This window comes from Apodemus sylvaticus, chromosome 2 (genome assembly GCF_947179515.1).
Source record: "Apodemus sylvaticus chromosome 2, mApoSyl1.1, whole genome shotgun sequence".
Lineage (NCBI taxonomy): Eukaryota > Metazoa > Chordata > Mammalia > Rodentia > Muridae > Apodemus > Apodemus sylvaticus.
Genome location: NC_067473.1, coordinates 119,204,707 through 119,219,020, shown reverse-complemented (window position 1 = coordinate 119,219,020; position 14,314 = coordinate 119,204,707). Strand labels below are relative to the sequence as shown.

At 49.8% G+C, this 14,314-nt stretch overlaps 1 protein-coding gene across 1 annotated transcript in view; it reads left to right on the top strand.

Moving 5' to 3' along the window:
- Positions 1 to 6,141: 6,141 nt before the first annotated feature.
- Podxl2 (podocalyxin like 2) overlaps positions 6,142 to 14,314 on the top strand; it is a 32,249-nt gene continuing 24,076 nt past the window's right edge. Inside the window, exon 1 of the mRNA XM_052174292.1 lies at positions 6,142 to 6,250. Within this exon, the coding sequence (XP_052030252.1) occupies positions 6,190 to 6,250 (61 nt within the window). The 5' untranslated portion in view covers positions 6,142 to 6,189. The remainder of the gene's footprint in view (positions 6,251 to 14,314) is intronic.

Sequence of the window (14,314 nt, the reverse complement as noted above, 5' to 3'; positions counted from 1 at the left end):
AGCCAGTTTACAGGCCACTGTGACATCTGCCACTATGAAGTTCTTTCTCAGTACACTCATCAGGCCGTGGTCTTAATCCCAAACCTTGCTTCCTTATAAGCTGAGCATCTCAGGTGATCGGTCACCAACCAAAAGCTGAGTAAGGCAAGACACAACTGTTAAACCCACACAACTGACATCTTTATAGTAATGGGTTCTTGTGTTCAGATAAGAAACATTTTCCTCATGGTCTCTGCTTCCTAGGAAGCTGCAGAGCCTTCTGCGTTTAGAGTCTACAGGTCTGGTTTGGTTTCTTCTGGCTGTTAATTGTGCTGTTAAGACTGAATGTTCTTTTTTTTTAAGCAGTGCCAGAACAAGCCAGAGCCCTGTTCATTCGTATCCTGCAAGGGCTGCACTGACCATGCACACTCCCCTGAGCTGTATTTCCCCCGGGGTCACCGTAGTGGGACCAACTGCTTCTCCCCAACCTTGAACACTGTTCAGCAGGTTCCAAAGCTTTGCAGTTTTCCCCCATTTCATGGGTCTTCTTTATCCAGTGGCCTCTGACAGAATTCAGCTGTTTGGGTGTGTCAGCAATGCCCCTCCTCACTTGATCTCTCAGGACACGCTTGTAATAAAGACAGCATGAAATCTAGTGTAGGTTTCTGGAAGAACCTCTTCTGGATCGTGGAAGTTTCCTTCTCTTAGTTTGTATCCCTGCAAAGGTTTTATTTGCTCTTTTTATAGAGGTGCCAAGTTTAACCACATAATTGAGAGAATGAGGCTTGTGTCTTTCTCATACTCTACCAGTTATGTCCCTGAGCTGAGCCTTGCTTAGCTGTGACAGTAGTGCTTGGGATGAATGGCCGTAGGCGGTGTGCCTGAGATTCTGTAGGTGAGGCTGTGACTGCTGGGTGAGACGGCTCCTTTGTTCCCGGATGTTGGTCTCTTAGCTTTTCTACTACGGGGGTGAATTTCACTAAGCCTAATTTTACTTTAAAGCATTCACTTAGGGGCTGGGAGATTACTCAGTTTTTGTTTTGTTTTTTTGCTTGTTTGGTTTGGGATTTTTTTGAGACTGGATTTCTCTGTGTAGCTCTGGCTGTCTTGGAACTCACTCTGTAGACCAGGCTGGCCTCAAACGCAGATATCCATTGGCCTGCCTCTGCCTTCTGAGTGCTGGGATTAAAGGCGTGCGCTGTTGCACCTGGCAGTCGCACCATGCCTGGCATGGTTTTTAAAACACTGAGGACGTGGGTTATAGTCTCAGAACCTATGTAATAATGCCAGGCATGAAGTCGTGTTGTCCCTGGACAGGCAGGGACAGGCAGATCCCTGGGCCTCAGTGGCCAGCCAGACAACTACCTTACTTAGCCAGCTCCAGAACAAAAAAAGTTCCCATCTCAAAGACAGTGGCCAGTGCTTGAAGGGAGACACTCCAGGCTGTCCTCTGGCATACACACACTTGCACACAGGCATTCATTTAGACTTTGGTTTTACTGCATGTGCAGCTGTGTGCAGGTGTATATGTGTACAGGTACATAGTGCCACAGTGTGCAGGTGCATATGTGTGTGCAGGTACATATATGTGTGTAGGTGCACATTTATGTACAGGTGCAAATCAGAAAACAACACTCAGGAGTTAGTTTTCTTCTTCCACCATTGGTTGGTTCCAGGCATAAACACAGGCCTTGTCAGGTGCCTCGCAGAGCCATCTCACCAGCATCATTGAGACCAGTGGTTCTTAACCTTCCTGACACTGCAACCCTTTAACACACTTCCTCATGATGTGATCCCTAGTCATAAGGTCATTTTCATTGCTACTTCATAACTGTAAACTTGCTACTGTTACAAATCATAATGTAAATATCTGAGATGTAGGATGTCTGATAGGCAACAGAGTCATTTGCCCTCCAAAGGGGTCACGACCCACAGTTCGAGGACCACTGATTTAGACTTTAAATTTAGTTATTCATAAGTCATGTTGTTCTTCTTACAATTCTGACAATCAAATTTGTGCGTGATGTTTCTTAATGTCCCTGATGCTGTTGTAGGTGTTCTACTTTATTTACACACACACACACACACACACTCATTTATTTTGAGACAAGGTCTACCTATGTAGCCCTGGCTGTCCTGGAACTGAAAAGAGATCCTTCTGCCTCTGCTTCCCAAGGTCTGGAACTCAGGCTGTGTGCCACCACACTATTTTGATTTTTGAGACAGGCTCTTACTCTATCGCTCAGCCCCTGGCTTGGAACTTAAAGCAATCTTCCTGCCTCGGCCCCCTGATTACTGGGAATACAAACATGAAGCACTGTGCCTGCCTTTCATTTATCTTTTTGAATAATAGACTTTTAGCAATTGGTTCTATCAGGTTCTTTGTTTCTCTTAAAACAGCAGATATTGATGTGTATTCTGTGGGTGTTTTTAAAGCAGCTTCTTAGGTTGAACACTTAGTTCATTCATTTTTGACCTTTTAAAAACCTAAATATGTGCATTTGCAGCTGTGATATCTCTACCAGCTGTGGGTCTTCCCTGGGCTCACACACACACAGCATTCTCACGGAATTAGCTTTTGAAAAGACAAAGTTTACACTGTGATGTGCTCTGACTGGAGAGCTTTTAGAAGCATATGCATTTGGGTATGTGGTTTCCTCCATTGAGTATATCTCACTTGCTTCTGTGATAGCTGCTTTATGTCAACTGGACACAAGCTGGAGTTACTGGAGAGGAGGGAACCTCACCTGAGGAAATGTCTTCCTAAGACCGGACTGTAGCAAGATGGGTGTAGTGGTACACCCCTTTAATTCCAGCACAAGGGAGGCAGAGGTTAAGAGCAGTCTGGTCTGCAGAGTGAGCTCCAATACAGCTGCTTAATAAGTGATAGATGTGGAAGGACAGGTTCTATAGGAAAGCAGGCTGAGCACATCAGTAAGCAGCTCTCCCCCATGGGCTCTGTATCAGCTCCTGCCTCCGCGTTCCTGCTCTGTTTGAATTCCTGTCCTGACTTCCTTTGATGATAAACAGTGATGTGGAATTGTAAGCTAAGGAAACCCTCCTACAACTCCTCAAGTTGTTGCTATTTGGTCATGGTGTTTCATCACAGCAATAGAAACTCTAGCTAAAACAGCTCCGTTTACACCTTTAAAAGTAGGTGTGTGTGTGTGTGTGTGTGTGCCCCGTGTATGCATCCATGTACAGAGACCACAAGAGGGTGTCAGTTCTCCTGGAACTGGAGTTTCAGGCAGTTTTTCAATGGCATGTGGGTTCTGGGAACCAAACCCTGGTCCTCTAGAACAGCAAGCCCTCCTTAACTGCAGAGGCATCTTTCTAGCCCCTGACATCTTATTTTTCAGTAGTCCTCTCAGTTGGATTCCTGCCTCCAACATGAGGCAGAAGTTTGGCTATGCTGCATATGTGTCTCCCCATCATTCTCAGGAAGGGAAGCAGCCTCTGCCCAGGGCACCAGACTGTCTTGTGGGAAGTTAGTCTTCCCAGAGATGGGAGAGGTTAGACCGTGTTTGTAATTAACAAGAATGATCTGGAAGAGACTCGGGCGACGCTGTCCATACAAGAGTGCTACAGGGGAGTGAGGTGAGAAGGTGGAGGGGGTGCTGACCAGGTACACTAACACTTGACACTGCAGGCATCTGTGACCTGTGCCCAGCCCCCCAACAATGGTCATGATAAGAACAATATCCGGGAAACAAACAGTTCAAAACAGCAAGGCCATTAACTTTCTAGACATTTCATTTGGTTTCCATGCCTCTGGGTGGCCTGGCTTTGCACAGAAACTTTACATATCGGTTCTTTTCTTCTCTAACTTGAGCTGCTTGTATTTAGCGTGAGTCTGTATTTGCACATGTGAGTGTGCACAGCACACACACACACAAATCAGTCTACAAACACTAGCCAGTGTGGGCACACTCCGTGTCCAATCAGCTCTATCTCAGTGCTCTGCTGACTCACAACTTAGCCTCGGTTAGACTTTCATCATTACCCCCCAGATACCAGCAGTCCTGTGATACCAGTGATGCCTATCACTGCCCCGCAACATTTTTTATCTTTAAAAAAAATTTTTTTTGGCTGGGCAGTGGTGGCGCACGCCTTTAATCCCAGCACTTGGAAGGCAGAGGCAGGCAGATTTCTGAGTTCGAGGCCAGCCTGGTCTACAGAGTACGTCCAGGATAGCCAGGGCTACACAGAGAAACCCTGTCTCAAAAAACAAAACAACAACAACAACAACAACAAAATTTTGGCTGGCTGGTGATTTGGCTCAACCGATAAGAGCATTGAACACTCTTCCAGAGGTCCTGAATTCAATTCCCAGCAAGCACATGGTGGCTCACAAACATGTGTAATGGGATCTGATGCCCTTTTCTGGTGCATCTGAAGACAGCTACAGTGTACTCATATACATAAAATAAATAAGTAAATCTTTAAAAAAAGATTTTGGCTTATCTTTAGACTTTTTATTTTATGTCTATGTCTGCATATTTGTGAGGTGTGCATGTGTAGTGCCCACAGAGGCCAGAAGAGGGTGCCAGATCCCATGGAACTGGAATTAACACCAGTTCTAAATCATGTGGGCGCTGGGAACAGAACACAGGTTCTCTGCAACAGCTAGTAGGTATCCCTAACATTTAAGCCAATATTCAGTCGCTTTATTTGTGCGTGTGTGTGCACACGTGCATGTGTGTATGTGTGTGTGTGTGTGTGTGTGTGTGTGTGTTTGCATGTTTCTGTGAATGTCATGTATGTTCAGGTACCCACATCTAGTAAATATTTACACTCACTCGGGGGTTTCTTCCTTGTCTTTTTCTTTTCAGCTCCCTTTCCCTTACCTAAGGAAGAAAGGAAGATTGAGGAAAAAAGAAGGGAAAGAGAAAAGAAGTCCCTGAATCTAACCTCTCTATTTCGTTTCCTCCCTATTCAAAACCATAATTGTTTGTAAACCATCTCCTAAAATGACAATAGATCTATAACTCATAAAATGACCAAAACCATCCGTCCCAACTTAAGGGACTGGGACAACAGTCTTCTTATAATTGCTTCCTGCTAAACTGGGGCAAAGAATTCCTTTTTGGGGACCCAAGAAAATTAGAAGAAAAAAACAAAACAAAAAACGGTTAGTCTTAAGAAAGCTACCTGTAGCACTTGTTATCCAGTCTCTGTGTGTTGAGAAAGTATAGGCTTAAATGAAGTCTGACTGGAATAGTCTGAAAGGCTGGACCAAGTGAGCTAGCTGTTCTGAAAATGTCCTGGAAGCAAGTCTTCAGAGGACATGGCTTTGATACAGTTGAGGCAGGATCTAGCAAGGAGCTGGAGCAGCAGGTCTCAGTATCTCAGGATCATAGGATGCATGAATGTCTCTACAGGTCCCTTCTGCCGCCGCTTGTGCTTAACCTGCCTTCCTACAGTTGTGGCTCTGGGCACACATGTTCATGCCCTCCTGAGACTGAGGAAGGGCAATACCCGTCTTATTAGCCATCATCGTGCTTGGCACAGGAGTTAAGTGGAAGCACAGGCTAGAGGGAAAAGCAGTTCTCACAAAATGTCTGAAGACAGGGACAAATCTGTTCAGGCTGTGAAAGCCGGCTGGAAGTTGGGGTCTAAACTACACCTGGAGGCTGTGGCGGTTCAGAGGTTAAGGGAGTGGACTGACCCGAGTTCAGTTGCCAGCACCCATATAGTGGCTCACAACCATCTGTGGACTTCAAGCACGCATGTGGTGCGCATACATACATGCAGGCAAAACACTCACACACATAAAATGAAAATAAATAAACTACTCCTGGCACAGAGTTCAGTTCTCTGCTCTTGCCCAGTCTCTTTACCAAAGCCTGGTCCTCTCTGGCCTTCAGGATCCCCAGGCCACGTGCTCCAGCAGGTCTCTGCTGACCCCGGCCTCTGTCTCCTTCGCTGTCACCAGGGTCCTGTCTGCTGCACAAAGGGTACGGACCCGTTTCTTAGGAATGTCCCCCTGGGTGGCGAAGTGCGCGAGGCCCCGAGGTGCAGGTGCGAAGCCTGGACTCCGCAGTAGGGCCCCGCCCCCAAGCCATCCGCTGCATCGATTGGGCGGACGAGCGCGTGAGTGACGGGTACGCAGGCCAACGGAGCGCACGCGCGCCGCCGACTTCGCTTTGCGCGCCCCCGAGGCCGGCCGGGGCGCCGCGGCGCTGCGGCTGCGGGCGGCAACGCTGCACCATGGCCCGGCCGCTGCGGGCCGCCCGACTGCCGCCGCCGCTGCTGTTGCTGCTGGCCGCCGGTGAGTGGGGCCGGGCCACGTCGCGAGGGCGCAGCGCGCAGAGGGCCAGTGCTGGCAGCGCCACAGAACAAAGGCTGTGGGGCGCGCGGGGTCGGCCGCGCGCGGGGAGGAGGCGGCGGCGCGGGGCCTGGCGCGGGGACCCCCCAGGCGCCCTGTCCTGGGCGCTGGATGCTCCGTGCCACGCGCGCGCTCGAGGACGGCGGCGGCGGGACCGCTGCACCAGGGTGTCCGTGCCCCACCCCTCGCCAGGTGACAGGTGACAGGTGACCAGTCTGCGGCCACGGAGCAGAGGGGCGTGTGCGTGTGTGCGCGCGAGGGTGTAGAGAAGCGCAGCAGGGAGGCCAGAGCGCACGGGTGACACCCTTGGAGAAATCGCATCGTAAAGGTCCGGCGGGTACCCAAAGCGCGTGGGCCGGGGATGCCGAGGACCAGAGAGAAAGAGCTGCGTGGCCCGGGTGGATGTTTACATGTGCATGGAGCTTGCCTGGGAAGGCGTGTGCGTGTCGTTGTGAACGCGTGTCCTCGACTGCGCGGGGCAACTTTATTAGGAGCTGACAAAGGGGTAGTAGGTCTGCGACAGCGACTGCCGCCATATGGGGCTGTGTGTGAGACTCGGGTACGCGGCGGTTTTCATTCAGCAGTCACTTCGGATACCTCGTTAGTGTGGCTGTGTGACAGGTCGGGGCCTGAGGCAGGTAAGAAATATGTGTGTGAGGGAGAAAGAGACAGCTTCTCAGGGTAGACATGGGATTCAGGGGTGTGTGAGTGTAGGGGGCGGGCACAAAAGCTTGACAGGCTCAGAGGCAAGCCACCACCACAGAAGGGGAGGGAGGAAGGCTGACTGCAAAGGTGGGTGAGACCAGGACATGGGAGAGCAGCTTCTCAAGGAAGATTGGAGCTGGGACCCCGTCCTAAGGTGGGCCTGGTGCAGGAGCAGGGTGCTGGACTGGGTGGGCTACAGGACTTGGTGAATAGCCCCAAGCCACTTCCCCTCCAGTGGAGACAGGCATGGGACTGGCCACTCGAGCTCAGGCAGTTACCCCACCAAACCCACCCTGTGTAATGTATACAAATTCGAGGGGGCGTCTGTGTGAGGTTCCGTGAAGGAGACCTTGTTTGATATAGATAGGTGGTGGACCCTTACTCTGAGACTCAGTGATAGAACCCCAGGGAAATGTCTGGGGAAGGGGGGTGGAGTGCGCTAATCAGGATGTACGTACCTGTAATACCAGCTCTTAGGAACCTAAGGGGCAGGAGGACTGGGAGTTCAAGGGCAGTCTGGGCTGCAGAGCAAGATCCTGTCTCTAAATAGATAGATAGATAGATAGATAGATAGATAGATAGATAGATAGATAGATAAAACAAGAAGTCAGAGAGGTAACTGACCCCTCTCACTGCTGTGCCTGCCCTGGGCACATTTTATGGGGAGATGTCTGTTGATGTTGGCCTGGGACCTCTACACACACCACGCAGATCTTTGCATACAGTCCTCTCTGGGAGGTCTGCTCTCTCACGATAGGAGCCACACCATCTCTGCCAGCGGTGCAAGTCCGGATGGAGGCCTGGCTCTCATGACCCCATCCTAGTGACCAGTGGGATGACACGCCTTTCCTCCTCTCTCCCCCACCATACTCTCTCCATCAGTACGTCCTACCTCTGTGCAGGCACACACACACACACACACACACACACACACACACACACACACACGTCTATCCACGTGCCTCCTTTTTACACCTTTGTGTAGAAAGAAGGACGCTTCGCTTACGCACTCTTTCTCAGCAGCAAACATCAGTGGAGTCGGGGTGGGGGATGGGGTGTGGGAGGGTGGTGCATCTCTGTTGTGCCTGCCACTCTGGGCTGTGGGGGCAGAGTGGCAGATGCTGCCCAGCCACCCCCCAGGCTGGTGTCTGCTAAGGGCTTAGGGGGATCTGACTTGAAAGCTGCTGACAGGGGAGGGCCGAGTGCAGCTGGTGGCAGACAGAAAAGCCTGCCAGGGCCGAGTGGGACCCACGCAGGAAGACACACTGGGTCCCGCCCGGGGCCTTGGCTTTCTTTGCCCCTAAGATGTCTGCCTGTCTCCTTGCCCCCCCCCCCCTTTCTGGACTTGTTTGGATCTGATTTTCTTGATCCCCCTTATCCTTCCTGTGTGCCTTTTCCTTTCTGCCTCCCTTTGGGGTGATGAAGTAACAGAAAATTCAATGAGCTCGAGGAAGAAAAGGAATCACACAGCGAGCATAATTCTGGAATTTTTAAACCAGGTGGGGACTCCGCTGAGACAGACTAATTATTAAATAAAAAGTAATTATACGCAGCATGGACAGGGCTCACCTTCTATCCTGGTGCCCTTTTATGGCGGACAGGTTCAAAAAGAAGACATCCCCCCCTCCCCCTGTATTGCCTAAGTGATCACCCACTACCCAAGCCTTTGAAAAATAATCAGGTCTATATAAAGACAGAGCAGTCATTGTAAGGCGCATGCCTTGCAGAGAATAAAAATTGGTTGGGAAAAAGTCAGAACCAAGGGAAATAACCTTTTTAAAATGAACTTTCAGTCTTTGTGAATGGCTTTAGGCCACCAGGAAAGGTGGATAAAGAGGAGATGCTGGAGGCAGGGCACTGCCAGCTGTCAGAGTGCAGATGGACAGCACAGGGTCCCACCTGGGTAAACCCGGAATGGACCCAGCTCTGCACACAGACCTGACTGAGCAAGAGGCATTGCCTCCCATGCCTGGAGCTCTACCCTACTGTCTTGGGAAGTTGGCTGGAGCGCTGGTCAGCTGGCTGTGGTTGCTTCACCACGCGGAAGTTAGGGGGTTTTGTTTTCTTTTTGTTTTTTTCAAGATAGCTCTTGTTGTCCTAGGACTCACTATGTAGACCAGGCTGGCCTTGAACTCACAAAGATCTGCCTGTGTCTGCCTCCCAAGTGCTGGGATTAAAGGTGTGTGCCACCACACCCAGCTAAGTTAGAGACTCGGAAGCAAGCAGGGCACATCTCTTCGGGACCCATACGGAGTGTGAGGAGAACCAACTTTACTCTCTCCTACTGTGGCCGAAGCTGTCTTCTCCAGCATCCCTGCTGGGGCACAGTGTGTGGCTAAAGCTTTACTCCTCCTGGCCTGGAAGTGGGGCTGCTCAGGCGCACTGGGAACCTGTACAATATTCAGGGTTTAATTAGCACACACATCCCTCATCACCTGACGTCTTCTTCTTCCTGGGATGCATGAATGAGTTTTTCCAGATTGGTTTCTCTCGTTTGGCTCCTTGCCACCCCTGCTCCCCAGCCCTGGGGAGGCTGCTTCTGCAAAGGAGGGCTGTCGAGCAGCTGGTATCTTGTATACAATTTAGATTCCATTTTTTCCCTAAACTGCTAATTTCCCTACAGGCAGACACTGTCCAAAGTCCGTCTTTGCGTCCCCAGGAAGGACCTGGCATGCCACTTGGCTCAGACCAAAAGCTCAGGAGTGACCGAATGATTCTTGTATGAATTTTACCTGCAGTAAGATGGCACATTCCTTACATGGGAATCTTGGTTTTAAGTGGCATTAGGTTGACAGGATTCCATGAGTCTGTTTCACGTTTTTAAAATTAGAAAATAAGTGTTAAATAAATAAGGACACTTTATAGAAGTGTTTCTAAACAGGGCCCGTGTGGACCTGTGAATAGAGATTCACGGTGGACAGATAGCATTGTGGAGGCACTCCAAAGGAAGGCAGAACCCTCACGGTGGACAGATAGCATTGCGGAGGCACTCTAGAGGAAAGCAGAACCCTCCACCTGAACTCAGCTTGGAATCCCAGGCAGCATCCCAATCCAGAGGAAAAGGGTACCCTCTAATCCTCGGTGCTGGCTTCCCTCCTTGGTACGGACATCCCGTGGGGGTGACTATGCTGTCTTGAATATTGTTTTATGCAGCCCAGCTCAGCAAATAATTACTTCCCCAACCTCCTTCATAGAACATCTGCAAGACCTTCCTGTGGGGAGAAGCAGCTAATTACAGCTCTTTCTATTAACTTAGTCCCGTGAGTCCTCAGTGATTTGATCTGTAAAACAAGAGGGTCCGACCCAATTATTATTCCCTCAAGGGCTTGTTGAGCCCAGGTGGGTATCAGGAACTAGACTCTGCAGTGACAAGGGACCCACTGTGTGCCTACCATCTGAGGGAGGTTGTACGATTGTCTCTTACCATTGGCTGAGCAGACCATAGGGCCAAGGCCAGAATATCAAAGAATGGCGCCCCGCCCAGGCTAGGGACCAGGAAAGGCTGCTCAGAAAATATTTGGGATGGGGAGGTTGTCTCCGTGGATAAGAATGGTTGCTGCGCAAGCGTGAAGACCTGAGTTAGAGTCCCAGGATCCACAGAGGCTGGGCATGGCTGGACATGCTGCAACCCAGGCTTCGGGGGCAGAGGCTGGTGGGCCTTGGAGTTTCCTGGCCAGTCAGCTAAGCTTCCAGTTCAGTGAGAGACCCTAGCTCAAGGGATTAACACTGAGAATGATAGGGAAAGCCACCTGGCATTCTGGCCACTGCATGTGTGTGCATACTCACATGCATACACACACAGTATGTATGCTCACATGCATACAAGAATACACACACATACACACAGTGTGCATGCTATCATGCATACAAGACATATACACACAAACACACACAGAGAGAGGGAGAGAGAGAGAGAGAGAGCGCACACACACACACACACACACACACACATGAGAGAGAGAGAGAGAGAGAGAGAGAGAGAGGGAGAGGGAGAGGGAGGGAGAGGGTGAGGGAGGGAGAGAGAGAGAGAGGGAGGGAGGGAAGGAGAGGGAGAGGGAGAGGAAGAGGGGAGGGAGAGGGAGAGGAAGAGGGGAGGGACAGGGAGAGGGGGAGGGAGGGAGGGAGGGAGAGAGAGAGAGAGAGAGAGAGAGAGAGAGAGAGAGAGAGAGAGAGAGAGAGAGAGAACACTGTGTCCAGAGACAGGAATAAGAATTAGGCAAGTGAGGAGGCTGGGGAAATGGCTCAGCAATTGGGAGCACTTGCTGATCTTGTAGAGGACCTGGATTCAGTTCTTAGCACCCACACTGAGGTTCACAACTCTAGATCCAGGATCCAGTGCGCTCAGCCTGGTTGTATGGGCACTACATTGCAGGCAGTACATGCAGGTACCCATTCAGGAAAAATAAAAATAAACAGATTTTTGAGAATTAGGTGGGGAAGAGAAGAGGATAAATGGATGCTCATGTAGAAGGCATTACATGTGTATGAAGAAAGCAAAGGAGGTTGTAATGTTCTGGAAATTTCTAGAAATTCAGTTTAAAGCACAGAGCACGTGGGGAATGATTGCAACCATGGAGAGTGGGGGAGGGGTGCTGGGCTTTGTCCATTGATGGGGAGTCCCTCTACCACTTTAAAACTATGGCTGGGCCATCTTTGTGACGGGATGGTAGGTACCAATTTGGCTGTCAGACGCTACTCTGAGTTTTGCTATTCCAAGTGTGGTCTGTGGCCCAACAGCATTACTCATCCATGCAGAGCCCGGCACACTGGGTGAGTCATATGTACACTTAGGCCCTGGTGGCGCTCTGTTCCAGAGGGTAGTGTGGAGGAGAGGTGTGCACAGTGAGCAGTGGTGGTGAATCCTGAAATACCTGAAAGATGCCTGGGGACTGTCTCTGGAGAGCGTTGGTTAGAGGATATTCACGGGCCAGCATGCTGGGAGTGTGGAGCTTGGAGAAGCACCCCACGGTCTCGAGATGTCGGTCTTTGAATAGGCCTGATTCCTTCCTACCAAAACTGGCCTTTTGAGCTGTGAGTAGCGTGGACCTCATTCTAGTAGTGTGGCCTTGACGGCTTTGCTTCAGTGTGATGTCTGGCACATTCTGTGTGCTCTTTTGGGGAGCACCATTGTCCACCCTGTAGAATGAGGTGAGGAATGAGCAGCCGAAGCTGTGCTCCCTCTTAGCATCACTTCTTGATCAGCCTTTTCCCTGCTTTTCAGTCTGCTAGCACGGGCACCATGCTGCCGTTCTGTGTTATGCTTTTAGGCTTCTTACATACATACATACATACATACATACATATGTACATACATACATACATACATACGTGCATACACACATAACACATAACACACATATGCACATAACGCATATATGCATGCATATGTACACACATGCATATATATATGCACATACATACACAGCATGTTACACTATGCTATGGTGATCTGTCTTCTCCTCTGGCTCCATGAAGATCATAAAAGATATGAAAGAACTCCATTTATAACCTTTCTCAGTCCACATACAGGCTGCATGTATGTACACTGCATGCATTTGGGGTGTGTAACAAATCATCCCCAAATTTTGTGACTTACAACAGAACTTCTTGGGATGGCAAGATAGCTCAGTAGGTAAGGGTGTTTGTCACTAAGCCCAGTGACCTGAATTCAGTCTCTCCAGCCCACACAGTAGAAGGGAGAGAGCTGATTTCCAAAAGTTGTCCTTTGACATCCATGTGCATGTTTATGCAAGCACACACAGACAAGAGAAAATAAATATAAATTTAAAACCAATATTAAAAAAAATCTAGAAATTTTTTTCCTATTACTTTTTAATGTGTATGGGTATTTTGTTAACACACGCATCTATACATCATGTATCACATGTGTACCTAGTGCAGGCCAGAAGAGGACATCAGATCTTTCAGAACTGGAGTTATAAATGGTTGTGAGCCACCAGGTGGGTATTGGGAATTGAACCCATGTTCTTGGAAAGAACAGTCAGGACCCTTAACCACAGAGCCATCTCTCTAGCCCCAACCCCCAGAAATTCTTGATGTGATCACCAAACAAGAAACATCAACCTGGGAACTTTTTAGAAATGTGGATTCTTGGGGCCCCTCATAGAATAACTGGGCTCAAGGCTTATCTGTAGCTTACAGGCAAGTCCATGCCGGCTCCAGGGTAAAAGGTAATGGTTTCGAACAAATTCTGTCCATAGAGCTCATGACTCTGGGCTGGCCGTGTAGCCTGGGATCTGCTTGCAGTTCTCATCACAGCCAAACTCCTTCAAGTTTCATGTCTGCTCCTGCTGGCTGTTGCCGGTTTCAGCTGAGACACTATGCTAACCTGGTTGCTTTCTACATGGGCTCTCGTAGATCAGGCTAGCCTGGGCACATTGACCTAAGAGAATAAAGCTTGAGGCCCATCATGAAGATGGCACAGTGGCCCAAGTCTAAGGAGTGGAGGCTTAGCCTCAAGGGAGGAACCGCAAAGTTGAGTTTCAGAGGCGTGTCCTCCTGGAGGATACCCTTCCCATGGTCTCAGAGAAGAACTTTGTACCTGGGTGGTTTCTGTATGAGACCTGGCATCCTGGCTCACTATTCACCTATTATGGGATGGGTATTGCTCTTCCCCATAACATTAGAACTAGAAAAAACAACAGTATATTGGGATCTCCCTGTGATGGAAAGAGAGTTGGAGAGGAAGAACTCATTGACATCCTCTTCTGGAGACCAAAAGGAGCCCTGGGGCTCTGGACCTCAAGAAGATGTCATGTCTCCCTCTGGTCTCTAGATACCTTGGAGCGTGATTATGTAGTGTCCTTCCCACGTTGGAGATGGGATCATTATGAAGACAGCTTTAGCTATATGGCAGTAGGACCTTTGACTTTGGACCTGGGATGTATCTGGGATGGCTAGAGATGGTGTCATGGTTCCCAGCTTCTAAGCCAGAAACTCCCCTAGCCACAGGGCACACCCAGGTAGAACATGGCAGTGTCCCTAAGTCCGACCTTCCAGCTGAACTCCCCCCACCAGGTCTAACTTGGCCTCCCACAGCTCAGAGTGTGGCCTGTGGATAAGCATGCCTCGCTCACCCTGTGAGTCTGCCTTGCCTCTGTCATCAGCCTGCATTGGCTGGGAGGCCACGCTGGACACTGATGAGCCCCGACATTCGTTAGCCTCTTCTTGCTGGAGATACAGCCCATTGCCTGCTCTTAGGGCTCTCTAGGTGGAGGACCTCCTGGCCTCCGGGCCTTCCCCAGGTCCCTGTACCTGCACACAGTACCTCAGGCCTCACTG